Raw genomic sequence first — 27,787 nt, forward strand, 5'->3', positions numbered from 1 at the left:
TGAGAAGAAAGTGACTGTAAATATACATATATATATATATATATATATATATATATATATATATATGTGTGTGTGTGTGTGTGTGTGTGTGTGTGTGTGTGTGTGTGCCCGTGTTTATAATAATATTTTTCTATGTCTCCATTCAACAGTGGTGAGCTGCGCGTGCGCAAACATCCCTTTCATGTTGACGCAGCCCCCCCTTCTCTCTCTCTCACACACACACACACACACACACACACACACACGGACACTCCATCTCTTGTCTGCACGACGGCATGATGGATGTCGTAAATCAGGTAAAGCCAGCATCCTTCATAAATTCGTGAATTCCTGTGTGTGTCTGCGAGACGGTTCTACCGACGCTTTGTGTACCGGCGAAGCTCGGGCCGCAACTCGAATAGGTTTGTCAGTTGGCTTCGTGCGCGCACAGGGATGGGAGTGTGCCCGTTCTCAAACAGACGTGCGTGCTGTGCGCAATCTTTTATGTTATTAATGATGTTCTGGATATTGACACATGACGAGATGAAACCACGTTTGTTTCCATGTTGGTAAAATGGCAGCCGGACTTGGCCGGATCCGATCTGTTGTTTTTATTTTATCTTTATTTTTCATGTGTACGGGGGGTTGGAGAGGGGGGGGGGGGGGGGGGGGGGGGGGCTCAATACCTCACAGCCGTTAACACGCAGATGCGTCTGGTTTCATGGCCATCATCAGTGGCGGTTCTACAATAACTTACTCCCCGGGCCTGTAACCCCCCCCCCCCCATTTGGACACATTCAATTTGATGACATCCTTTTGTGTTCCTTATTTTTATTTGCCCATTTTACACAAGTAACGCATTCATTTAATATACTTTTATTACAGGGGGTCAAACTCAGTTGCATGGGGGCCTAAATCTAAAACACGCTTTAGGTTGCGGGCCGAAGAAGATAATCATTTATTGAGCACACTAAAGCTAAACTTTAAAACCTTTTAAACCTTTAAAACTGAACCTTTTGAACATAAAAATAAATAAAAACAGGAACATAATCCAGAATAAGTAAATTAAACCTTAAATAACATAATATTTTGGCCTCCATAAAATATATATTCTCTCAAAATTATACAAATATAAACATGCTGCAGAACAAAACAAACAAAGCCTGGAAATATTAATAATAAGAAATAACAAATCATTCCGTTTTCTTTGCGGTTTTGTCAATTTTTTTTTAGAGTTTGACTCCTGGTATAATTTCTGCTTGGTATGTGACGTCCTGTGTGTGTATCTTTGTGAAACGTATCAGAGGGATTAGATTTTTAAAAAACCTGTTATTGTAAATATACTTTTTGGGTCTTATAAAACATTAATTACAAACTCATATAACTCATCACTGGGATTACTCCAAAATATTTTGCATTTTCCTATTTTTGTGTAACACCAATAGTAAAAATTCCTCCAAAAACTTCAATTCATTCATAAACAAATGATCTATTGTTTATTTATAATCTCATAAAGTGCAGATGTTTTACTGCCTGCATGACCTGCTGTCTTGATGTCAAATACTAACACCAACTAAACAACAGGCAGACATAAAAAATACATTTTAGATGGAAAATAAAGATGTCTGTAAACATTTTTAAATAATGACATTATTAGCATGAGCTGAGTTATCTAAAGGCACGCCATTATCTTGGTGTTGCACATTCGAGGCTACGATCCTCGCTGCATGCGCCCTCCACCCCTCCCCTTTTCTGTCACACACATTTGCAGCACCTTCACAAAGAAAGGATCGCGTGCAGCTGCGGGGGCGCAAACTCTGTGATATCACAGAAAGTACAAAAGCAATAGTGGCACAGATTTCATTTTTTTTACAAACACTGAGCCGCTGCCCCCTTTAAATTTGCGCCCCGGGCAATTGCCTATATGGCCTGTGCCTAAAACCACCAGTAATTGGACAATTGACTTTCAAGCTATTGCTATGAGTGAAGCAGATAAAATGCCTGGAGTTGATTAGAGGACTCGTGCTGCATTTTGAAGATTTTGCTGTGAACAGACAACATTCGGTCAAAGGAGCTCTCCATGCAGGTGAAAGGAGCCATCATTAAGCTGAGAAAACAGAAAAAAAACATGCCAGAAACTGCTACAGTATTAGGAGTGGCATAATCAACAGTGTGGTACATCCTGAGAAAGAAAGAAAGCACTGGTGAACTCAGCAACGCACAAAGACCTGGACGTCCACGGAAGACAACAGTGGTGGATGATGGCAGAATCATTTCCATGGTGAAGAGGAACCCGTTCACAACAGCCAACCAAGTGGACAACACTCTCCAGGAGGTAGGCGTATCAATATCCAAGTCTACCATCAAAAGAAGACTGCATGAAAGTAGATCCAGAGGGTACAATGCAAGATGCAAGCCACTCATAAGCCTCAAGAATAGGAAGGCTAGATTGGACTTTGCTAAAAAGAATCTAAAAAAGCCAGCACAGTTCTGGATGGACAACGACCCAAAACATACAGCCGAAGCAACTCAGGAGTTTATTAAAGCAAAGAGGTGGAATATTCTTAAATGGCCAAGTCAGTCACCTGATCTTAACGCAATTGAGCAGCATTTCACTTGTTGAAGACTAAACTTCAGACAGAAAGGCCACAAACAAAGTATTGTTTACTGCAGCGGCTTTCAGCACCTTGGTGGTCCCTGGCCTAGGTGGCGGATGTGATCGCCCCGGGGGGCGGTTGTTCTTTATCTGCTGCCCATGCGGGTGTTGGGGGGGTTCCGGCTGCCGCTGCTGCTGCGGCGGGGGTCTTGGTGTGGGGATGGCTGGGCACTCCCCCTCCTTCTTTTCACATTCCTTCATCCATTTTAGAAGAACATAAACACGCAACTGAGCACAGGTGTTAGCTCACCTTTGCACTAACAGTTTGCATGATTGAATGAAATATTTCACACAAGTTGGTTTGAAGGCATAAGTATGCGTGTGTGAACACTATCTGTATTGTGTACATGTTGACATATGAACATTTTTTGGAGCTAGCAGGTGTGTTATAACATCTGAGAGTGTGTGTGGACAGGCCCCGCCCTTATAGACTTAAATTACATCTGAACCTCACTGTAATGAGTATAACCATCCAGAAATTTGTTGTTTTATTCTGCTTCATGGTTTAACCCCCCCCCCCCTTTTCTCTAATAACCCTCCTATCCCCCCCTCTCTAATATCCTCTTCTTCCCTTCTTTCCTTTTCTGTCCGGTCCAACACAAAAGATTTTCAAATATGATTTAAATGAATAAAGTTTGGCCTCGATTACAAAAGGGGTTTATTCAGACATACCTCTGGTTTGTCTGAAGATTCATAACCCCTCTTGTTAAAGTAAAATCTGTCCAACACAAGAGGCCGTCATCTCTCATCTGTTTGCCCAGCTGTTGGACAGGACAAGTAAGAAAAAAATTCATTGGTTGCTGTTATTTTATAAAATGGTTGACCTCTGATTGGAAGATTGTAGGTTAGAATACTTTTTTTTTCTTTCTTTTTTTTTTTTAACTTGTTGGACATTTTTTACTGTTACAACATGGGGTTATGAATCTTCTGACACAAAACATGTGAATTTGAATAAACCCCTTCTGTAATTAAGACTAAACTTTATGTATATTAATTATATTTCTTAACAGTTTTTTGTTGGAACGGATGGAAAAGATGAGAAGGGTAGAAGAGAGAGGGATGTTGGGGGGGTAGGAGGGTGATTATAAAAGGGGTAAAGTCATAAAGCATCATAAAGCAAAAAGCTGCTAATATATTCATCACTGTCAGGTTTAGATGTATTATAAATCTAAAAGGGGTGGGGCCTGTCCACACACACACTCAGATGTTACAAACAAACCTGTTGGCTTCAAAGATGTTCATATACAAACATGTCAACATGTACAAAAGAGAACTACCATTCACGCACACATACTTATGGATTCAGACTAACACATGTGAAACACTTCATTCAGTCATGTGAACTATTTGTGCACCTGTGCTTGAGTGAGTGTTTATGTTCTACTGAGGTAGATGATGGAATGATAAAAGAAAGAGGGAGAGTGCCCAGTCATCCCCACTCCAGACTTCTTCATATAATACCACAGTTCCTCTCTGGGCACCCTGTCGTTTGTTTTCTCCTCATCTACAGAAGCACAGTGTAGCTCTCTGCACTCATCTGTCGACACACTCAGGGCAAAACTGCATCTTTTGTGCTCTTGTATTTCACAATTGTCAGTCATTTATTTAAAGTTCAGTTCTGACAACTGAATTGCACTGTAGAGACAAAAGCTGAGGCAAACATGAAAACCAGAATCAGAATCTTTTATTGTCATTATGCAGTGCACAATGAAATTTTTCCAGCAGCTCTTTTCCAACAATATTGAAAAATTCTATATAAAAAATATAATACATAAATACTGTACAGTATAATGGGATGAATATTGCACATATGAGTGGGTATTCCACATATAGAATGAATATTGCACACAAGACCTTAATATTGCAGACTTGATTTAAAGTGCAGCCAGAGCATTGTCAGATGTGTAGTGACAGGTATTAGTGGGCTATGTTAAGGCTGGGGGGAGGGGGAGTGTTGTTGACACAATTGTGTGTGTGTGCGTGTGTGTGTGTAGGGGGGGGTGGATGGACTTCACAGCTCTGGGGAAGAAGCTGTTTCTCTGTTTGATCGTGTAGGTTCTGATGCTCCTGTACAGAGAAGAGATACAAACAGTTGATGTCCTTCCTGGGTGGGTGGGGTCTGCAGCTATACGACCAGCCTTACGTTTGGCCCGGCTGTCGTACACTGAGTCGAGTTATGGGAGAGGTCCTCCCACAATCTCCTGTGCGGTTTTCACCACCCGGGCCAAGTCCTTCCTGTCTTGAGCGGTGCAGCTCCCGTAGCACACCGTAGCACTCAGACAGAGGATACTCTCTATGGTGGCTCTGTAGAAGTTCCCCAGAAGTTGTTTTGAGAGTCCAGTCCTTTTCAGTTTCCTGAGGAAGAAGAGTCTCTGTTGAGGTGTGCAGTGACCAGATGAGGTCAGATGAGGTCAGGCCAGGTGAGGCCACGGTGCTTTTTGATATTAACGAAGACGGCTGGGTAGCTCGGTTGGTAAGGTGGGAAGCTACCATGCAGGAAACCAGGGTTCGATTCCCGGAGGGGAATGAGCAATGGTACTGGGGGCAATTACCATATCAATGGCGAGCAGTTAACATCACCCAGTGAGGGTCCTTAGGCAAGACCCTTAACGCTACTGCCTCCCGAGCGCGGTTTCGGCTGCAGCTCACCGCTCCCCAAGGGGATGGGTCAAATGCGGAGAAAGAATTTCCCTTCGTGGGATAAAATACAGTGTATAAAAAAAAAAAAAAAAAAAGAGACAATACATCACTTGTTTTTACAAATGCATAATAGTACAGTAGGAGCATTTTTATTGTTGGTGTTGCACCAAATTTCATTAAAAAATTAGAAAAACCCTTTTTGGATTAATCTTGTTTAATAAGTTATTTATATTGTTATTAATGCTTATCAATATGTAGAAAAGGTTGTATTTACAAGAACAAGTTTTTAAAAATGAAACCACTCTTTATTACGTTTCACAAGGGAATTTAATTATGTTTTACCTCAATTAATATAAAATAAAAGTAAAAATGCAAGAACAATTTCCACTTCTTATCATGATAATAGATCATACTAGAACTCATAGTATTTAATAGTTTGTGCAACTTGAAAAGAGACGAAGGATGCAAATTGGTGGAGAAGAGCATTCGTTGGCGTTGATGAAAGCAAATTTTAAAGTCAAAAGAAAGGTAACCAGTTTTAAAGGAAGTGTTTAAATGGTAAAATAAAAGATATCTAAACTTTACAATGCATGTATTTTTCTCATGTGCTCAGTCTATTACATCAGAAAGTTCAAGCCTAACACTTGCAGAGCAGTGTGTATTTTTAGGCTTGACTTTGCTTTATACTTACTCTGCATCTTCAATACTTTTTCATGGTTAGATTCTTAAGACAAAGCCTGAGGAGGAAAGAGAATATGGATAAAATATCTTGTAATATTAACATCCTCAGATTAAATTAAGTACATAAAATAGCTAGGTGGTCATTTGTGATTTGTTTATTTATAGCATGGACAGGGACAGCAAGGACCAACATAGCAAAGACATTCTTTAGTATTTGGACTGTCGGACATTAAAGGGTCTTGTGGAAGCCCCATCTTCATAGTTGTTTCAAATAACTCCAAAAGAAAGCTCTTTCCATTTTTTTTTTAAATATATAAAAGTTGAGTACAAGGTTAGAAGTGACTGTTGGGTTGCCTACAGACAATTATCCTTTGATGGCTACGTTCACTACCAGGTGAATCATGACAGACATTTCGTCCATCCTGGGACTGGAGCACACACTCAGCATATTGAACAGGCATGGTGATGTTAGTTGGTTTTTTTAACCTGATTTTAATAATAATTATAACAAAGAAAACTATGCCACTTCTTCCAGTTAAAGCGAATTAGTAATTGTTCAAAATGTCTCCTTGTTAGTTTTGTTGATGGTGGAAAATGTTCTTTTTTTGTGTTTGGCTGCACTAAAGTCTTTTCCAACACCCCAGAAAGTAGCCAAGAGTCTAGCTTTTATGCTTGCTATTAATCATGTCGAGGTCTCTTGCAACGAAGAAATGTGATGTTTTTGCCCAAACTCACATATCAACCGCTCAAAGCTCGAAGAAATGCTCACAATCTGAACACGCAGAAGCAAGTAAGACGGCGGATGTAGCACAGTGCTTACAGAGTTAAAGTTGCTCCGTTCTGAGGTTGGATTGAAACTAGATGGTATCAATAATCGTCTCGGAGAAGTGACTAAGGCAATCACAGCGTTGGAGGGAAAAGTGGCTGAAATTAACAGGACGTGTCCGACCGTTACAAGGACTTTAAAGCAGCTGAGGAGCTGGTTTTCCGGAGCCGAGAAAGAATTTGAGAAAGTTCAAATTGACTGGCCTGAACTGATGTATTAAGTTGCTGTATGCAAACCCTACTGCTGAAATACAGACATATAATAATAATATTTCTGAACCATTTACTCTCCAGCAATCAACTAGACTGGGATGCCCATTCTCACCTCTACTTTTTGTATTGGCTGTTGAACCTTTGGCTATGGACATTAGAGCCACAGCCAAAGGTTATAACCGTGATAAAGGTATCAAGGGGATAACTTTTAGTGGCAAAGCGCATCATTTAAAGGTATGCAGATGACATTATTCTTTTTTTTTTGACAAACTTAAAAGATAACGTTCGGCTTTTGAATCTAATAGATGTATTTGGGGTTATACCATGGTGAGTACTCGATTCTGATTGGCTGCTGGGTGTGCATTAAAAAGTGATATACCAAAGGATAACCGCGCTGTGAAAAATGAAGTTCCGGTCACCTAGCTTAAATGTTTTGAATCACTGCTTCTTAAAACAACCTTTTGCTTCATCATTTGGACAAAAACAAGCGGTAAGAGGTGAACTTTCTCTCTGAACTGATGCTTTATTCAACCCATGTGAAAGATCAGCATAGATATATCGCCGAGTCTTGACTGCAGCGGTGATGTGGCGCGACGCAGACTATTTATTGCATTGTGAGATAAGCGATCCAAATTGGAAAAAAACAAGAATTAAGGACTAAAAACTGGTAAATATTTATTTCTTTTGTAAGTGGGCATGGTATAAAACGGGTTAATGGCCTTCGAAATATGCATTATCACTTTTTAACGCACTTCGCGTCGGACGGTTTAAGCTTCCAAGGCGTGCGTTAAAAAGTGATAATGGATACTTGGTCGGCTGTTAACCCTTACATATATTGGGATATAAAATAAATCATTCTAAATTAGCACTACTGTTTTTGAATGAGAGTGAGAGATTGCAGCCTGCTGTAAACACACCATTTGTAACTACAAATGGTGTGTTTACATATCTCCGTATTAGAATTAGCCCTGATGTGAAACAAATAGTCTCATTGAACTATGACCCCTTGATGCGTGAAATGCTAAATCGATGGATCCAAATGCCTTTATCCTCAACCCTTGTGTTATCTTAGATGACCCCCCCTTACATTGACGTGTTCTTCCTACCATGACAAAGGTGGATAAAGGTGGAAAGATTTCATGGAATCCATGGACACCAGTGAAGATCATAAATCATTGAAGAAAAAAGGTTCAGAGCACTGTCTAGTGGGTCTAGATGACCCAACTCCCAACGTTAAAGTGCCTAAAATAGAACAAGGGTTAATACTTAATAAAGGTCTTCTTTCTTCCACTTTCGGCTTCTCCCATCAGGGGTCGCCACAGCGAACAAGTCGCATGGTAAATTTGGCAATGTTTTACGCCGGATGCCCTTCCTGACGCAACCTTCTCTAACCGGGCTTGGAACCGGCAGAGGTAGAGAGGGGAACAGGGAGCAGCCTGGAGTCGAACCCGGGTTTCACGGACGGAAGGCGCCGCAAACCAGCACGAGCTAAACTGGCTCCCAGTTAATACTTAATAAGGGTGCAATACTTAATATAATATACTGTGCAATTTGAAACATACTTTCTGTGCAATACTCACCAGGAACCACACCGTAACATATTGATATCACATTGATATTATATTATTTATTTATGTCTGAATGTTAATGGCTGGCCCGGGACCAGAGAGCCTAATTTCGTTTTATCATGTGATAAAATGACAATAAAGATTTCCTGATTCCTGATTCCTGAATAGGTTCCATCAACACAATCAAAATGCTTGTTTTACCCAAATTCCTATATTTTTTCTAGTTGATTCCTTTTCCAATAACAGATGCATTTTTCCATAATATAAACATTCTCGTAAATCAATTCATTTGGAACAATAAAAAAGCCAGATTACAACTAGGGTTACTGTATTTACCATATGAAAGATTTTCAACTCCCCAATTTAAAATTGTAGTATTGGGCGGCCCAGCTGCAGTTAACCATGTATTATTTTTCAGTGTCTCTCCTTCCAGCAAGGGTAACAATCGAGCAGACAACATTAAAGCTTCCTTTCCAACTTTACCTATATTGAACAAGTCCTAAGAAGTCGATTAAGCAAAAAAAAAAAAACGCCTTCCTCCGAAATTCTATCTCAGTGTGGTTTTCTGCACATCAATATGTGCAAGACACACCAGAGTTATCACAGTTCTCCCCTACATGGGGCAATAACTGTTTTACATTAGGCAGAGCAGACGGCAGATACAAAATATTGTTTAACAAAGGTGTTGAGAAAATTCTGATTAGTGTACAGAAAATAATTGATGACATATTAACAGCTTTGTGGAAAATACAATATTTCAAAGAAACATTTCTTTAAATGCGTACCTGCAATTAAAAAATTTTATTTTATCGACATGGAAACGGCTGACATTACCTCCATTATCTAAAATTTAAGTTTTAACAATATCTCATATGAATGGCAAGAGGAAGGTGTCAATATTTTATAATCTATTGTTCGCATATTCAAAAGAGTCTTCCTTAAAGAAGTCAGAGGCATGAAAGATTGATGCGTATGTATCTTACTCCCAGCAGGTTGAATCACATACTCCCTAATGTCCCAGATATTGGTGTAAAATGCAGAGAGGAAAAAGGTACATTAATTCATTATGGGATTGTACTAAGTTACAACTGTTCTGGAAACATGTAATGGCATGGATAGGTCACATACTTGGTCTGAGAATTCCTCTGCAAACCAGCATATGGGAATATACCCGGAAAATTTTGATATGACTTAAAAGCAATTACTGATTATTGATTTTGGGCCTTATTATGGAAGAACATGGATGCGCCCTCTATACACGTGGACAAATGAACTGATGACCAGTTTAGCTCTGGAAAGACGGACATGCATTGTAAAAAAGAAAGAAAGGGAGTTTGAGCACCTGAGAACCCCTAATTTACTCTTGTGACCAACTTTAAGCTTCCAGAAAGTGTTAAAACTGTTGTAAATTTGTATTTTTTTATTTTTATTTTTAATTTATATTTTATTTAGTTATTAATTTATTTTGTTAGTATCATTACTACTATTTTTATTTATTCCTTGTATTTATCTATTTATTATAAGACTTTGCCAGATGGGGGGATTTTGTATTCAGTGTGTTTTACTGAATTGTTAAAAGTAAAAAACATGCTAAAAAACATGTTGACTGTTCATTGTGAAATTATTATTAGCTGGATCTGGCCTGTGGGCCTTGGGTTTGGCAATTGGAGCTGCAGGATTTTCAGAGTGTACAGGGTGTTTTGGGGACATTACAGGGTATTGTGCCTGCTTAGTAACACTCAGGCTGATTTATCACAAAACTCTTTTTCTGAATAAATGTTTTGTGTCTGTTTGCAGCTGGTGGCCCAGGGTCAGTTCAGAGTGCTGAAGGTCCCACTAGGCTTCATCAAGGTCTTACAATGGGTGAGTTGATCAGCATCACATCCATGTCACAACAGAATATCCACTACCCTTAATGATGACATTTCAAGGACAATTTCACTTCACACAACTCTCATTTGAAGTAAACAATAATAATAAAAGTAACAACAAATGAACAACCCTGGGAGGATTTCAGGCAGGCAGCTCAGCAGTGTGTTTACACCTCCCCTCGGGCGGTTCAGCCCAATTAACTCACCTGTTCAGCATCCTACTTAAGAACCAGGTGTGCGTTCTACGCCCTGTTCATCCATTTCCGCGAGCGCTGCGTTCGTCGCCCCATCCTCCTCCGTAGCTTCCACCTGTGAGCTCCGTTAGGGGTAGTTAATGCCCGAAGTTCACTTAAGTGTGAATTCAGACAGAATTTACAAGGACGAAGACATTAAATGACATAAGCATCCAGCAAATACCAAATGCTCAGAAAAAATGTAAGACTTAGTTTTATTAGTTCTATTGAAAACAATCTGCAAGTAGCACAAAGGAAAACTCTTCTGTTTTATTGATATGTTGTGTTATTATAGTCTGGAATAATGCACAATGAGTTAGTTGTCTTAAAAATCAAATTTAGGGCAACGACTTAACTGAATGAACTAGTTTCTAAAGGCCTCTTTCTTTTATTATCTTCCTTCGGTCTTCCTTTTGGGTGCCTTTGTTCCTTTTCGGTATCTAGCTGGGCTGGTCGGTAACATCCAAAGTCTATCAGCGAAATTTTTGCTCTTGGAGCATGTGGTTCTTTGAGTTGCATCCAAGTTGACATGTTTTTGCAAAACTGCAGTGGAAACATGTCATATAATAACCCTTGTGCACAAGGGTTACAATGACTGAGACTCACAATTACAACACGCCAAACTTTGTCAAAATTCTAGAAATGTCAAAAAATCCCAATTACAATGGTTTCATTCATTCACTCATCCTTCATCTTCTAAACTGAAGGATTTTGGGGAGCAAACAAGGTTTTCTTTAAATTATAATTATGCGAATAAGCACAAACAAACTCACTGCACTGCCACTAGTGTAGTCTCCATCTATCAAAGGAGATGTTGACGTCTTTATCAAACCATGGAGCGGAAAGCTCTTTACCGATTTGAGGAGCTACGGATGAAGCAGTTTTGGGAAATGGTGGATGTTGACTTTAAATGAGTCAGATAGTGATGGCAATGCCCTTCTTGGTAGATACTGGCTGCTTTGGGAACTGCACAGTGGGCACCACAAGAGTTCCCACAGTATCTAACAGCTCATCAAATGCAGAATTGTTGGATCCACAGCGACTCTTTAACCCTTGTTCTATCTTAGATGACCCCACCCTTACATTGAGGTGTTCTCCCTACCATGACAAAGGTGGATAAAGGTGGAAAGATTTCATGTAATCATGGACACCAGTGAAGATCACAAATCATTGAAGAAAAAAGGTTTAGAGCACTGTCTAGTGGGTCTAGATGACCCAACTCCCAATGTTAAAGTGCCCAGGATAGCACAAGGGTTAAAGTCACTATCGGTACGGGACCTTGGACCTTGGAGGTTTGGCGGGTTGGGGTCTCCGCTAGGGTTCTGCCGATGGACGATACCATCGTCCATCGTGATGGTTGACTGACATCCCGATGGAGAGACACCATCGTGATGCCACGCCCCCGCCACGCTGCGAGTCGACCCCATAAGCCGCGGTTACATATGCAAAATATCTTGATGGGATCAATGGTCGGATTAGAATCCCACCGTGTAGATGGGCCCAGAAAAACTTTTTCGGATAATAAAAAACATTCACATGGGTCACACTTTCGGTCGGAAGAAATCATTCCCACATGCGCAGTAGTGTTTTTAAAAACCGGAAGCGAAACTTGGTTCCGCCGAGTGGCTACATACATAGATACATCAGCTCGGTATTATACAAGATGATCTCCTAAACATTCTTTTATTAATGTTACGGTTATTATGAAGCGCCTGTTCGCGCATCATTTTAATTTTAATCCGTGTGGTCAGTGCTTTTTCTGTTGAAAAACGGAGCCGGAAGCCAGGATTAGCAGTATGCTAACACGGGCTAACAACATTAGCATGAACATAAATCCATGCGTGAAACGCTGCAATCTGCATCTTGGCTGCACGTAAATATGTGGGAATAACATCAGCCTTTATTTTGTCGGGACACGACTGGAAACACAAATCCACGTGATTGTTTGAACGATTTCTAAGGACTGAGCGGCCTTTCTGCTCGAAGTTTACACACTGCGTTAGCTAGCGCTCCGAGCTCTGCCCCGACACACACTTTTACCGGGAGACCCGGTTCTCCTAAATTCCGGTTGCTCGCTCACGTAGAGCTGCGGGACGCATCACAGTCCTAAGTCTCCCACACGTTACAAAGCATCCTTACTTCCCCGAAAACACAAAACTGTAAGTCCGTCTGCTCTGCTAGAGACACGGTCGCTCGCTCCACCGGTCTAATCAAACGCAGGAGCGGACCACTTCTTTTCTATTTTGTTTATTTTTTTAAAGTCACTTCCCTCAGTTTAGACTGGATCATCGCGGATGAGTCATTATTTGGGAAATAAAATAAATAAAGTAATAAAGTAAAATGACAAATAGCAATTTTTTTTTTTTTTTTTTTTTTTTTTTTTAACTTGTCCTGTCCAACAGCTAGGCAGGCAGATGAGAGCTGAGGGCCTCTTGTGTTGGACATATTTTACTTTAACAAGAGGGGTTATTAATCTTCAGACAAACCAAAGGTGTGACTGAACAAACCCCTTTTGTAATTGAGGCCAAACTTTATTCATTTCAACCATGATTGAAAATCTTTGGTGTTGGACCGGACGGAAAAGGAAAGAAGGGAAGAAGAGGGAGGGATGTCAGAGGGGGGGGGGGGTGATAGTGAGAGGGGGGGGGTAAGACCATGAAGCAGCATGGAGCAGACAGGTTTACTGGTTGTTTATCGTTACGGTACAGTTCAAATGTAGTACAAAAAGGGCGGGGCCTGTTCACACACACTCAAATATTATCAACACTCCTGCTAGCTGCAAGAAATGTTCACATGTCAACATGTACACAAAACAGATAGTGTTCACACACGCATACTTATGCCTTTAAACCAACTAGTGTGAAATCTTTCATTCATTCAATCATGCAAAATATAAGTGCAAAGGTGAGCTAACACCTGTGCTCAGGTGAGTGTTTATGTTCTTCTAAAATGGATGGTGGAATGTGAAAAGAAGGAGGAGGAGCGCCCAGCCACCCCCACACCCAGACCCCCGCCGCAGCAGCAGCGGCAGCCGGAATTCCCCCAACGCCACACGGGAACAGGCAGGGAACAACCGACCCCGGGCGACCAAGACCGCCACCCAGTCCAGGGCCAGCAGGACCGCCGCAAGGCCCCCAGAGCCAGATAGTAGGGAGGCGCGGAGGGAAAGAGAGCGCCGCCCCAGCCCAGCCAGGAAAGCAGCCCCCCCGCCGCGCCAGAAGAGCCCAACGCAGGGCCCCACCGGAGAAGGACGCCCACAGCCCCAGACGAGCACCCCACCACCACCCAGGAGTTCCGGGCATCCCCCCGCCCCAACCCCAGGTACGAGCCAGGACCCCCCAAGGGAGACCCGCTCCGCACTCCAGGCAGCCACCCACCCGGCCCACGGTTGGTCCAGGGAGGAGCAAGGCAGGGGCCCGCCGCCCCCGCCCAGGAGGGGGGAACCCCGGGGAAAAAAGGGTGGCCCACAAGGGGTGTTATAAATATGGCCCGACCAGGCTCGGCCATGTTGGAAGTTTGGCGGGGCCCAGGCTTTAATGGTGCAAGGACCAGGACCCACCCCCCAGGGACACTAACACCCCCGGCTCAGGTGTAATATGAACCCCCCAACCGTGCGGAGAGAGCACCGCCGGGCCCAGGGAGCCGGCACCCAAGGGACACGGCCGCCATCGCCAAGGGGCCCGCACCCCCCACCAGGGAAGGGGTAGGGGACAGATGGACCCAGGTCCCCCCCTTCCTTGCAAAATGTGTGTGCGTGTATGTGTGTTTGAGAGGGTGTGTGCATGTGTGTGTGTTTATGTTGGAATGTATATATTGAAGGGGGAAGGGTGTGTGTACTAAGGGGGGTGCAGTTAAAATTGGCGAGTAGGGCACTAAGGGGACATCTCCTGATTACTCACAGTGATGTCCCCCCACCCTCCCCACCAAGGGGCCCTAAATGTCTAAGGTGCGGTTAAAATTGGCGGGTAGGGTGCTAGGAGGACATCTGCTGCTTGCTGGCAGTGATGTCCAAGCACCCCCCTACCAAGGACCCTACATGTCTAAGGTGCAAATAAATCCGATTGTATCAAGATTCTTAAATTATGTAAAGTCAGGACCATAAATATTTGGACAGAGACACATTCTTTCTAATTTAATTTCTGTACATTACCACAGTGATTTTTATATAAAACAACTCAGATGCCATTGAAGTGCAGACTTTCAGCTTTTATTCCATGGGTTGAACAAAAAGATTGCATAAAAATGTGAAAAACTAAAGCATTTTTTAACACAATCCCTTCATTTCAGGGGCTGGTAAGTAATTGGACAACCTGAAAACCAAATGGTTTTCAGGTTTTCATAGGAGGGGGGCCACTGCTAAGTAACCCCCCCCAAGGCGCATCGCAGGCTAGACCCCCCACCCCCTCACCCTGATATGAGGTTACATGAGGAAGGGGGTAAGTTGGGGACAGCTGGTCGACTGTGCCTCGGTGGTCAAAAAGCTGTCCCCCAGCCCCCCCCCCCCCCCCCCCCAGCAAAGGAGCCAGGGCCACCCAGCCCAGGGGTCCCACCCCCGGAGGCGCCGACACCCCAAGCCCTGCACCACCCACCCCACACAGAGAGAGAGGAGCCAGAAAGTGTCGCCCCCCCCCCCCCGGAGCAAGCCCAGGCCCCCACCCCCAGACGCCGGCCCTAGAGGAGCTCTGGTCAGGCCTTGACGGGACCGAGGAGGCCATCCGGCCGAGGCAACCACTGATTGCCTCAGCGGAGACCCCGACCCGTTAGCCCCCCCGACCCGTACCAATAATGGGCCCCCCTCCCCCCCAGAACGCCCCCCCACAGGACAAGCTCCCCACCCCACACCACCCCAGACCCCGCAGCCAAAGCGGATGACACCCAGAGCGACCGGGGCCCCCGAGAGGGTTGTCCCGTCCCGTCCCAGAGCCAGGGAAGGGCCGATCCCAGTCCCAGCCGCTGGACCCCCCCCGAGCAGGGCCCCCGCCAAACCCCCCCAGCGCAGGGAAAGGGACCACCCCCCCAAGCCAAGCCAGACCACCACCCCACCCCCCCCACCACGCACCCCCACACCCAAGCCCAGAGGACCATGCAGCGCCCCAGCCCGCCCCACCCAGGCGACAAATAGCAATTATATAAGAACGAAAAATTAAAAATAGCCCCCCCGACGATATCATCGTCCATCCTGATGGTTGACTGCAAACATCGTCAACTGCCAATTTAGGGGACATCGCCCAACCCTAGTCTCCGCTGAGGCAATCGGGGATTGTCCCGGCTATAGTTGGCTGCCTCTGTCCTATCGAGGCTTGACGAGAGTTCTTACCTGGTAGCGGGGGCCTGGGATTGCTCTTTGGGGGCGCCGCTTTCCTGGCTCCTCTCTCTTTGTGTGGGGTGGGGGTAACTAAGACCTTGGCCCAATGCTGGGGGGGGTGGGGGGTTGGCTGTTTCACCACCGGGGGACAGTTTACCAGCTGTCCCCGACTTACCCTCTTCCTCATATAATCACATGGAGGGGTTAGCGTACAATGCACCTTGGGGGGAGGAGCTACTTGGCAGTGGTCCCCCTCCCTTGGTTGCCGTATGAAAATGGGCCACTCCCATCTTGGTTTTAATTGCACCTTATCCATGTATGACCCTTGGTACGGGGGGTGGTTGGACATCCCCAGCAAGCAGGAGATATCATCTCAGCGCCCTACCCACCAATTTTAACTGCACCCCTTAGTACACACACCCTTTACCCCTCAAAAACATACACTCCAACAAACACACACATACATGCACAAATACACGCTCACAAAAACACACACATACATTTCACAAGGAAGGTGGGACCTCGGACCATGTATACCCTACCCCATCCTTGGCAGGGGGGTACCACGCCCTCAGCAACGGCAGCTGTGTCCCTCAGGCGGGGGTCCGTTTCTCCCTTGGGGGGCCCTGACTCGTGCCTGGGGTTGGCGTGGGGGGATGCTCAAAACTCCTGGGTGGTGATGAGGTGCTTGTCTGGGGCTGGGGGTGCTCTCCTGGGGCGGGGCCCCGTGTTGTGCCCTCCCGACGTGGTGGGGGGGCTGCTCTTGTGGTTGGGCTGGAGCTGCACTCTCTGTCCCCCCATGCCCCCTCGTTTCCTGGCTTTCGGGGCCCCTGTGGCAGTCCTGCTGGCCCTGGCCTGGGTGGTGGTTGTTCTCTATCCGCCACCGTGCGGGTGTTGGGGTCCTAGCTGCCGCTGCTTCTGCGGGGGGGGTCTTGGTGTGGGGATGACTGGACACTCTCCCTCTTTCTTTTTACTTTCCATCATCCACCTCAGAAAAACAGAGAGACTTACTCCAGCACAGGTGCTGTCTCACCTTTGCACAAATAGTTTACGTGACTGAATGAAATGTTTCACATGGGTTGGTTTGAAGGCATAAGTATGCATGTGTGAATATTATTTGTATTGTGTACATGTTGACGTGGACATTTTTGGAGCCAACAGGTATGTTTATAACATTTGAGTGTGTGTGTGGACAGGCCCCGCCCTTATAGATTGTATTACATTTAAACCTCACCGTAATGATTATAAACATCCAGAAACTTGTTGCTTTATGCTGCTCCATGGTTTTAAGGGGGAACAAGGCCGGGGCTACTCAGCTCACCACCAACATGCTGGAGACTTTTTAAAGAACTTTTAGGGGCACACTGATAACAAAGAGTGGATGCAGGATGGTCCAGGCAAGTAGAATCCACACAGAGTTAATCCACATTGTTCTAGACATGGCGAGAAGCCAGCAGGCAGGCTAGCTCACACACACGGCTGAATGTTGATGTGAACCTGACGTGAACAGATCGCGGTGACAGGCCACAGGTAGGTGGATTAAAAGTGGCATTGACAAATATCCACGATTTGGGAGCTAAAAACAAGGTCCACAGGCTGAGAAAGGCTTAAAATGTGGCCCAGGAGCAGCGGCAGCCAAAAGCTCACCAGCGTTCACTCGTCCCAGAGAAAAAAAAGTTTAGGATTTTTACCATTTTTACCATTTTTTGTGTTCAGCTTTTTCAAAGTATTTTCTGTTTTGTATGAAATGTAACGATGTGCATGTGAAATGAATTATGTTCAACGTTCACAAGTGTCACATTAAATCACTTTTCTGTTTTAAATAGAGCTTCTGTCTTATCTGGAAGAACTGTTCAAGCAAAGAATAAGCCAGAGAAGGCCACAAACTGATGTGTATGGTGTGTCTTATGATAACAGAATTTCATTTAGCTTCTTTCATAGATCATATTGGAGTTTTCAGAGTACCACAATTCTACAACATGCATGCTATTTCTTTAAATCTAAAAATATGTCCACAAATACCTGGAAGAGTTCTCTGAGATTTGTCTGAGGAGTCTCTTCCTCTGCCTTTATGTTCCTCCAGTTCTTTGCAGTCTTTGCCTTTTCCACCTGTGGCAGTTACTCTGGGTTGTTGCGAGTTGCAGTTGACTGTAAGAACCGGACAGAGAGCGACCTGAAGATTGAGGTGGAGTTTGAGTACCCATTCAGGTCAGAACACACAGTTGCTGCTCACACAAAGGCTGCCTGTGCGCCATTTGGTTGTTCATTTGGTCATGATGCTGACAGGGGGTCCTGTTGTGGGATGATGGGACTGATCAAAATCTGACTCTTCCCATGTTAGACTTCATCAGGAGTACTTTGACGCCCCAACCTGCAAAGATGGAGAAAAAGAGCAGGTTTTCCTCATCGGGGACCATTCTTCATCAGCTGAATTCTTCGTCACCATTGCTGTCTTCGCTTTCCTATACTCCACAGCGACTCTCAGCATATATATTTTTTTCTTTGAAAAGTACAAGGAGAACAACAAAGGTCCTCTGATTGTAAGTTCAGCATGTGAGCGCACAGGTGCATCCTGGGAGGAGTTCTCCTTCATCCATGTTGCTGTCTTGCTGTCAGTTCATGCACTTTAAAATGGTTGTTGTTTGAATGAGAGCAGGATTTTCGTTGGAGATGGCTGTCAAAAAGAAGATGTGAATTTTCAGGACTTGGCGGTGACGGCGGTGTTCGCCTTTATGTGGCTAGTGAGTTCTGCTGCCTGGGCCAAAGGCCTTTCTGATGTGAAAACAGCAACCGATCCGGACAAAGTCATCATGATGATTCCTGCCTGTAAAAAGGAAGAGAACCGCTGCCGGGAAGTCCACGACCCGGTTATGTCTGGATTAAACACCTCTGTGGTAAGACTCTCAGTGTGAGAACGTTTAGCCTCATTACAGGATAGAGATTCAAATCCTGCAACCCATTAAAGGTGGGGTCTTTCTCCAACCCCACCTCGATACCAACACACACAGGGAGGAGGGTGTACCTAACCAAGGTTATCTTACATTAAACTAAGGAAAATGATATATGGTTTTTATTGCCATTTTGTCTTGCTATAAATCCAAACCTGGGCTGCATGGTGGCACAGTGGTTAGCGCTCTTACCTCACAGCAAAAAGGCTTTCGGTTCAAGCCTGACCTGAAACAGAACAACAATGGGGGACCTTTCTGTGTGGAGTTTGCATGTTCTCCCCGTGCATGCGTGGGTTCTCTATGGGGTCTCCGGCTTCCTCCCACTGTCCAAAAACATGCTTCATTGGTTAATTGGTTAATCTAAATTGTCCCTAGGTGTCAATGTGAATGTACATGGGTGCATGTTGTGGCCCTGCGACAGACTGGCGACCTGTCCAGGGTGTCCCCTGCCTTCGCCTGAAAGTGGCCAGGATAGGCTCCAGCAGCCCTGTGACCCCGAAAGGGAATGAATGAATAAATCCAAACCATTGGGTGCAGCGGCAGGGCGGTCAACCCATGATCGTAACATTGCAGGTTCGATTCCCGCCTTGCACGCCTATGAGTCGAAGTGTCCTTGGGCAAGACACTGAACCCCACCTTGCCTCTGTTGGTGGGCAGGCACCTGTGTTTGGCAGCGGAGCGGCCACCAGTGTGTGAATGTGTGTGTGACGGGGTGAATGGGTCTGTGACTGTAGAGCGCTTTGTGCTTGTAGGTAGAAAAGCGCTATATTAGTATACGCCATTTACCATTTACGCCATTTGTTCCCCAAAAGAGTTCACACCAACTAAATGGCCGCTGGGCTCTGAGAGGACAGGAAAGAGACATACTCTGGAAACATTGGAACATTTGTATAAAGACAAAAGAAATACAACTAGATGTGGGACCAAATCTTTCTTTTGCAAGTTAGTTTTAAATCTCAAGTTTTAGTCTTTAAGTCTTGAGCGAAATCCAGAGTCAATACCAACAAGTCTTACGTCAAGTCCAAGTCCTACCATTGACTGTTTTAAGTCATTTCAAGTCCTTTCCATGACAGAGTAGTAATACTTATATAGTATTTTTTAAGACCTTAATACATCAAAACTTTGTAATAATATTCTTCTTTGTGCTCATGTGTGTGAATGAGAAAGAGAGGCCTAACAATACTCTGTTAAAAACACCCCTGAACTCATGCAATTCTGCTCTGGTGGTTATAGGTTGACGCCAGTATTTGGCAGTGTGTGAATGTGTGTGTGGGACTTTGAAAAGCATTTACAATATTCCAGCTATTTCTCTAAGTCAATACCCGTGTTTGCAAAGTAACATTACTTTAAAAGAGTTTACAATCTCATTAATTTAACTGTGCAGCTAGCAGCTACATAGCCAATAAGCCAACCTTCTTTTTTTGTGTGCAACCTCAAGTTTTACACAAAGTCGGAGGTTGTTGAGTCTCTGTCCATTATCTTCGCACTACACATTCTGCTAACTGTAAAACAATTTTTGTTAACAACCTCATAATTCATATACCAGAAACAATAATGGGATTTGAATAATTGGTATAATTTCTGTGAACAGAAACAGGCACCTTGTTTGACATATTCCCTTCATTAGTTTTCCTGCAGTGGGACTGGTTAGATGGTATCAAATCAAAATATTGTGGACCTTAATACACCTGCAGCGCTCACAGATGCACATACTGTACATATACACAAAGAGACAGAACATTCTATATCAACATAGATTTTTGTGCTTCTAAGGGTCAAGTTCAAGTGAAGTCACAAATTATTGCCATTGAAGTCCAAGTGGAGTTGCAAATGTTAATATATTATCAAATCGCGTCCAAGTTATATGACTAAAAAAAGAAATAAAAGTCCATATCTCTGGATACAAGCCACTGCAAAGCAAGGTGAGCAAAATCGCTTAGTTCATCCTAGAACGAGCGTCAACAGTCCAGGCCTACAGCAGAATCACAAAGGTCACTTAGGTTAACCTTAACACACACATACACATTCCTCTCTACTGTTGCTTGGTTTATTAGTTCAGTTCTCAAATTAGTAAAAGTTTTTTAAAGTGTGTCTACTTTTAAAATATTGTTTAAAAAATGACATGGAGTCTGTAATCTTCACTTTTAGGCTATAGGCTTCCTTGGCACTCAATTTTGAGCTGTGTCTGTTGTAGCTGACCAGAATAGTGAGCTCATGAAGTGTGGAGAGGCTCTTTGCCTGAGTTTTTACTCCTGAGTTGAGCTGAAGAACAGATCTGACCTTCACTGTCACTTTCTACAGGCATTTGGATTCATTAATCTGGTTCTATGGGTGGGAAACCTGTGGTTTGTCTTTAAAGAGACAGGCATCATTGCCCCCTTCATGCGTGCCCCACCTCCTCAGCAGAAACCTGCTCCTGATGCCTACGGTCAGCAGGGGGTATATGAACAAGACCCCTATGCCAGCAACCAAGGAAGCTACCAACCTGAGTTCAGCCAGCAGGGATACAACCAGGTAAGGCTAGCAGCTACCACAATATTTTTCTTATTAATTGTGTTTGCAGCTTTTCTGATACAGAAATATTTTTCTTTGAATAAATAGAATTACACTGAAATCTGCTCCTTGTACTTTGACACATCCTTACTAATTGTCCTATCACATCTCACCTTCACACTTTATTACTATGAAACTGACTGCAATATTTGATTTTCAGTTTTGACATATTTTTAGGATAGCTCCCAAAAATCAAATTTTTGGATTACATCTTTGTCTTATAATTGGACTTCCTCTACAGTTGCCATTGTTTCAATTTCATGGGGTGGAGTCTCACTGGGCACACTGGTCCTGGGTAAAAGCTCTACTGTGTAAATACTTATGTAAGACAATCTGGCCTGGTACTTTGAAAATTTGGAACAGTTTCAGGAATTCAAGCAAAGTAATCCAGACTACCAAATCCCCTGATCTGACTCCAGGGACATTCCAAGATTTTTACTTTGATATGTCTGGAAACCTTTTCTGAAAACTGTGACAAAATCCTATTACCGTAAATTCCGGACTACAAAGCGCACCCGATTACAAGCCGCACCCACCCATTTTCACGTGTTTAATTAGTTTTATACATACACAAGCCGCGTCAGAGTACAAGCCGCGCAAATGTTAGGCGATATTGTCGTCCTGACAGATCACGGCCAGCATCCCAGAGTGAGAGCAATTCAATAGCACATTGTGGGTGGTGCCAGCTTTGCCTCTGGCTCATGTATTTGAGTGTATCGACATCTGTCAAACAGCATGGACATCTATTCTGTTCAGTTCCTCAGTTATGGTGTTTTTATTTCATTTTTTTTTTACTTATTGACAATCTAGGTATCATACATAAAATTACTAACAGTAACCATATAATCAACATTACATCCCTCAGTTATGATGAGGAAATTTACATCCGCGATTCCACATTTCCCATGAGTCTTAGGGGCTAAAGGCGGGGCCAATGCCCGGCTCGCCATTCTGTTGTACGTGTTTAAGAATGAGCAAGTATCAGCAGTGCATGGAGGGGTGAACGGGAAAAGCTCTCCTTCCGCTTGTGTCGCGGCAGCGTTATGGGAGTAACAGGGCTGGTTAAAAAACACACCGGTAAAATACAGCAGCGGCGACTGAAAAGCGCCTCAGCGTGATACGCGCGCCTCAGTGCGGCGCGTGCGTCAGAATTCAGAAGCCTCTGCACTCCGCGGACGCCTCTGCGCTCCGCTCCCGCCCCGCGCGCTCCTTGTCTCCCCTTCCCATCTACTCCGACACCTCTGGCCAGGGCAGCTTCAAGGAGGAGCACTTCGTCCCCGTTGCGCCGGTGGATGGAGCAAATCGTTTCTGTGCAAAGCAATCGGACTTAATACTGTACGTTTTGTGTATGAGGGGCGGGTGCGTTGTTACGTGTGGGAGCCATCAGACTGCCATCGGCCCCGCAGCTCAATCAGCAGGAGAAGATGTCTCCAGCTCACACGGAGGCTGTGAGTTTTTCAAAGCAAAATTCCGCTTTTACGGTTTCCTTAGAAACCGTAAATGGAGTGTACATTCACTCCATGCGCTGTTCTCTCCGTCACGCAGCAAACCGGCTTTTCCAAACCCGTTGGTGACGGTGGACTTTTTTACGCTGCTTTTAACGATTGCTTTTAACTTGAAAGCTTCATCATATTGTAGCGGCGATCTGGTGCACGTTGGGTCTAATGGCACCAAAGGATTCTGGGATGCGGCCGGGCATGCGTGTTTCATTTTGTTGAACCATGACTGAAGTGTCTAAGACCTGAAGTCAAGTCCATGCTGTTTGGCTGCTTAGAGGTGTGTTGAATATAAATGCCTTGTGCTTGGTGTTAGATAAAGAATTCAAACTATTCATTGAGTTCGAAAGTACGTACATGGCGGCCGCTAATTAATTCTATAAATTAGCCGAGTCACTGAATAAGCCGCAGGGCTGTAAGCGCAGGAAAAAAGTAGCGGCTTGTAGTCCGGAAATTACGGTAGTTAGTCTCCCGGTTTTCCAGACATACAAAAAGATTCAGTAAGACTCGAGTCCTAAACTTTTCTTTTGATGTTTTACCTGCAAGAAAGGAGTGAACAGACAATGGTAACATTCAGTCTGCACACTGAAGGTGCATTCGAAAACCACAATCAGTTATACTGATTATACCACATGAGAAGCTGTGAAAAGGGGTTAAACTCTTCTCACAGCTGCATGTCTGTAGCCTTTGGTTCCCAAGGAGGTAATGTCAGAGCTGAGATTGTTACTATTTAATTAGGGGCATAAGAAAGAAATCGATTCTGCAAAATATCGCGATAGTTCATTTGGCGATACTCGTATCGATTCAAAATGCTGTCAGGATGATATTTATTTAATTATTTCTGAGCGTCTCTTAGTGTCTGACTCTTGTTTTCCACTTCACCTTCCGACCGCTAGTTGGCAGCAGAGTGCATGGAGGCTCTTTAAGCAGGTGTGCACCACGTAAAACAACAGGAAGAAACTGCAGCCAGAAGCAGCTTGTTCTGTTGTAATGAGACATGAACTACTTAGGTTTTACTTAGGATGGGTACAGAACAGAAAGTCTGAGCCATCTTGCTGCCAGTAACATGTAAAAGCGCGGATTGCTGTGCTTTTTAGCGGCTCAGATAAATACGAGTGAATCAGTGCAGCGGCTAATAGGCTAATGCACTTAGCATCGGCTAAAATGCTATCGGCAAAGCGGGCCAAAGTTCTGCAGAACCTCACAGTATTAGATTCTAGTTTAGTGACCTGATAGATCAGAGGGATGTGAACAACGCTCTGAAAAAAAGGCAGACATCGTGGCGATCAGCATTAGTTTACCTCCGCGTGTGAGAAAGCGTGGCTGCAAAGGTGCAGCAGACCAGATATGTGTAAACAAAGCACCTTCTTTGTCACATTAAAGCAACTTTCCTTCATTCTGTCCTGCTGCCTCATCATCACACTTTATTGTTTCTGTTGAGAGTTCCTTCTATATAATTTTAGTTGCCAAAATAAAAGCACCATGAGTTTGCTTTGGTAAAAGCAACTTATTAATTAGATCAGTTGCAGTCCTTAACATTGTGAACATTAAATAAACTGAATTTGACTATTTTTTTTACAATGGAAGACATATTGAAATTCAGGTAGAGTTTTTTTCAGTCATATCAGAATCAGAATCCTTTATTGTCATATGCACAGCTTTTACACCGACATACGAAATTACTTCCAGTGCAACCCGAACAAACAGTTTGAGTTTTACTGAGGCAGCTGCAGCAAATGCGCACCTTAAGGAAAAAAGAAAGAAAATATTTAAATATATAAATATCGGGATATGTATCGTATCACCAGACTCTTGCCAATACACACCCCCACATTAAATGAAGTCTGCACCAGCTTGTAGCAGCTTCAAAACAGAGGATAAAGGACTAGAAAAAATGACAATACCTGTAAAAAAAACATCAAAAGCAATCAGTGTTTCTACAAACTATGATTTAGTATCGTAATAGAAATTAAAGGTAGAAAACTTAAAGACTTCAAAAAAATTAATACAAAATATTTAGCATGGAAATATGTTTTCCTAACACAGTATAACCTTGCTGGACTAGATCAAATTCAGGCGTATCTGTTCAGATAGCGATTTCCAGATTCCCCCCCAATAAGTATGAAAAAGTGGTTAAATCGCTGAAACAGATACATTGCTGTTTTTCTGTCTGAATAGGATGCAGAATACGGTCAGCAGGGAGCCCCAACCTCCTTCTCCAATCAGATGTGAGCCGACATGCAGTAGGTGAGTGGGGGGGAGGTTTATGGTAGAGATGTGACGATAACGAACAAATTGAATCTTTTGAACAGCTCATTAATGTGAACAATAGGAAAGAAGTCACGGTTCCTCAAGGACTGTTCTTTTTTCTCACATATACACACTGTATATGCTGGCAGAGGAGTATTTAATGAATCCGTATCAGACTTTAACATATCATCCACTCATTTCAAATGAAGATATACAGTGCTCAGCATAAATGAGTTCATCCCATTTAAAAAGTACTAATTTAATCAGTCGCTCAATAAACATAGGAAAATCTTGTGGAAAGTTCAGAATTTTTGAGTTTTATTGAAAACTTCTTTAACTCCATAACATGAAATTAAGGTTAATGATCTCACTTAGATCACATTATCTTCAGCTTTACTTCAATTGGTTGAAGCAAAAATGGATACAACCTGCAGCAAAAACTACTACATCTAGTATTTTGTATGAGGACAGTGATTTTTAAGGTCAGCAAGTCTTCTAGGCATGGAATGAACATGTTGCAACAACTACCTTTTTCCATTCTCCTAAGACTATGACTGGGATCTATGACTGGGGTCTACTCATTTTTCCAACATAGGCTTGAATACATGTTAAGAAACTTTTTTGTGGAAGCAAATTAATATATCCTATTTGCAATCAATGGCTCACCTAAGTAGGTGTATTTTGTAGTAGAGAAAATGTTGATGCTGAAAGGAAACTAAAGGTTTTCTGACAAATGTAGTGGGGTGTACTCATTTATGCTGAGCATTGTAATTGCTATTTCCAAAATAATTCAAACTCAATTATTGTTGGTAAATCTGAATTTGAATTATTCTAAAATCCAAATATTTTGCTCTCTATAATTATTTCCAGGTTTAAATGATTATAATAATGAATTGGTGGAAAGTAATTAAAGTAATAAACTCCAGGCTGGCTTCTCAGAAGTGAATGAATATAAAAAGAGTCAAATGAGCCCATCTTTGAACGGCTCCTTGAAATGACCTGTCCTGAAAGATATGGCTCCCTAAAAAGAGTCATTAATCCCATCTGTAGTTTGGGGGGGGGGGGGGTTGTTGGTTATGAAGCTACATGCATAGCAGCAGCTCTGTGTTGTTAAAAAAGAGAAAGGTTTTTTTAATCTTTATTTTTTCTCTTCAGGAAGCGCTGGGAGTGAACGAGCAGTGGGTCGCCAACAGTTTTCCCATTTTGCATTTCCTGAAGAGTTGGCTTTGGTGTTAGGAGGATGATTGGAGAAAATTTATGTACATTTTAATTAATGAATATGCAAATAATTAAATTAAACATTAACAAATTCAGCCATTTAAACAACAATGGTGATGAGTAAAATGCTCCTGTTGTTGAGATTTCATATTCAAGTTTGTAATTTGAGGCAAAATGTTTGAACTGTCACTTTGAACTGTGTGTGAAAATATTCAAAAGTTTCTATTTGTTTCCAACTAAAACCTAGGATCTGTTTCTTGTTAAGTCCCACACCAAAAGCCGGTTCTCAACTGATGCTGAGTTGTTTCGATTGAACTTTAGATTGAGCTTTGAATCAGATCCAGACCTAAACAGAACCAGAACCAACAAGTAGTTTTTTCTCTAGCTTTACCTCTGTGTTTCCCTCATAAAAAACTCTTAAGGGAGAGCGGACGCTCAACTTCCCTGTCATGCAGGCCTCTGTAGATGCTGGAGTTAACATGACACCCACTCGCCATGTTGGACGGTCTGATTTGAATCTGTTACCTTTCTACTGCATAGACATCAATCTGAAGGATTTTTATGGATCATAACCCCAACACACATCATAACCCGGAGTATTCATTCTTATTTGAAGTTTCTACCTCCCAAACTTAAGAAACATAGTAAATAGTGCATGAAAGGGACATTCAAATTGATCAAACCTCTCTGGTGGTTGTTCATAAGATTTACTTTAAAAAAGTGGTTTAATGCTCCAATTTGCTCCTGTCTCCACAAACATCTTGATTTCTTAGTGCACAATTATAACTTTGTACATAGTTGTCATATCAAACTGCAGGGTCATTTAGATGTTCATTTGTATTCCTTGTTTGCAGCCTGCATCTTAAAACAATGCGCCTGGGAGCCAGGCTTAAACCATCCCTTGGACATTCACCTGCCCTCTCACAGAAGCTTCTGAAGGACCTAAGTGTCCTCCTCTTCCTCTTTTCCGCCATTTGTTTCCTTGGAAGGTGAAGCTGTTTTTACTATCAGTGTTGTCCTGCGCATGGTGATAGGTTTTCTGCTTATGTTACTTAGTTACTGATGATTAATAAGTTGCACTTCCTGTTTCCTATACAGGTTGATAAGAGTGTGATTATTACTTGTCTATTACGTTGTTCATTTCTTCCCATCATCACTCCTAATTTTTCACTCTGCCTTTGTGACGTATCTTCCTGTAAGCTGACATGTGACCCAGCATCAGCAGCCATAGTAATGGTCTTGACGGTAATGATAATGATGATGTGTACGTGTTGGTATGGCAAATACCCTTCCCTCCAAGCTGTTTATTTGATGGAAAGTTTCAATAAAGTACAAATCTGTCAAACTGTCA

The 27,787-nt window shown here is 43.1% G+C and overlaps 1 protein-coding gene across 1 annotated transcript; it reads left to right on the forward strand.

Annotated features, from left to right (window-relative positions):
- Positions 1 to 153: 153 nt before the first annotated feature.
- LOC101160211 (synaptophysin) lies at positions 154 to 27,787 on the forward strand. The gene is made up of 8 exons (XM_023957111.1): positions 154 to 296; positions 10,360 to 10,425; positions 18,055 to 18,179; positions 18,313 to 18,511; positions 18,674 to 18,865; positions 21,221 to 21,433; positions 25,147 to 25,215; positions 26,374 to 27,787. The coding sequence occupies exons 1-7, from the start codon at positions 276 to 278 to the stop codon at positions 25,198 to 25,200; spliced, it is 870 nt and encodes a 289-aa protein (XP_023812879.1). The 5' UTR covers positions 154 to 275; the 3' UTR covers positions 25,201 to 25,215; positions 26,374 to 27,787.

Source organism: Oryzias latipes, chromosome 7, assembly GCF_002234675.1.
Source record: "Oryzias latipes chromosome 7, ASM223467v1".
NCBI classification, from domain to species: domain Eukaryota; kingdom Metazoa; phylum Chordata; class Actinopteri; order Beloniformes; family Adrianichthyidae; genus Oryzias; species Oryzias latipes.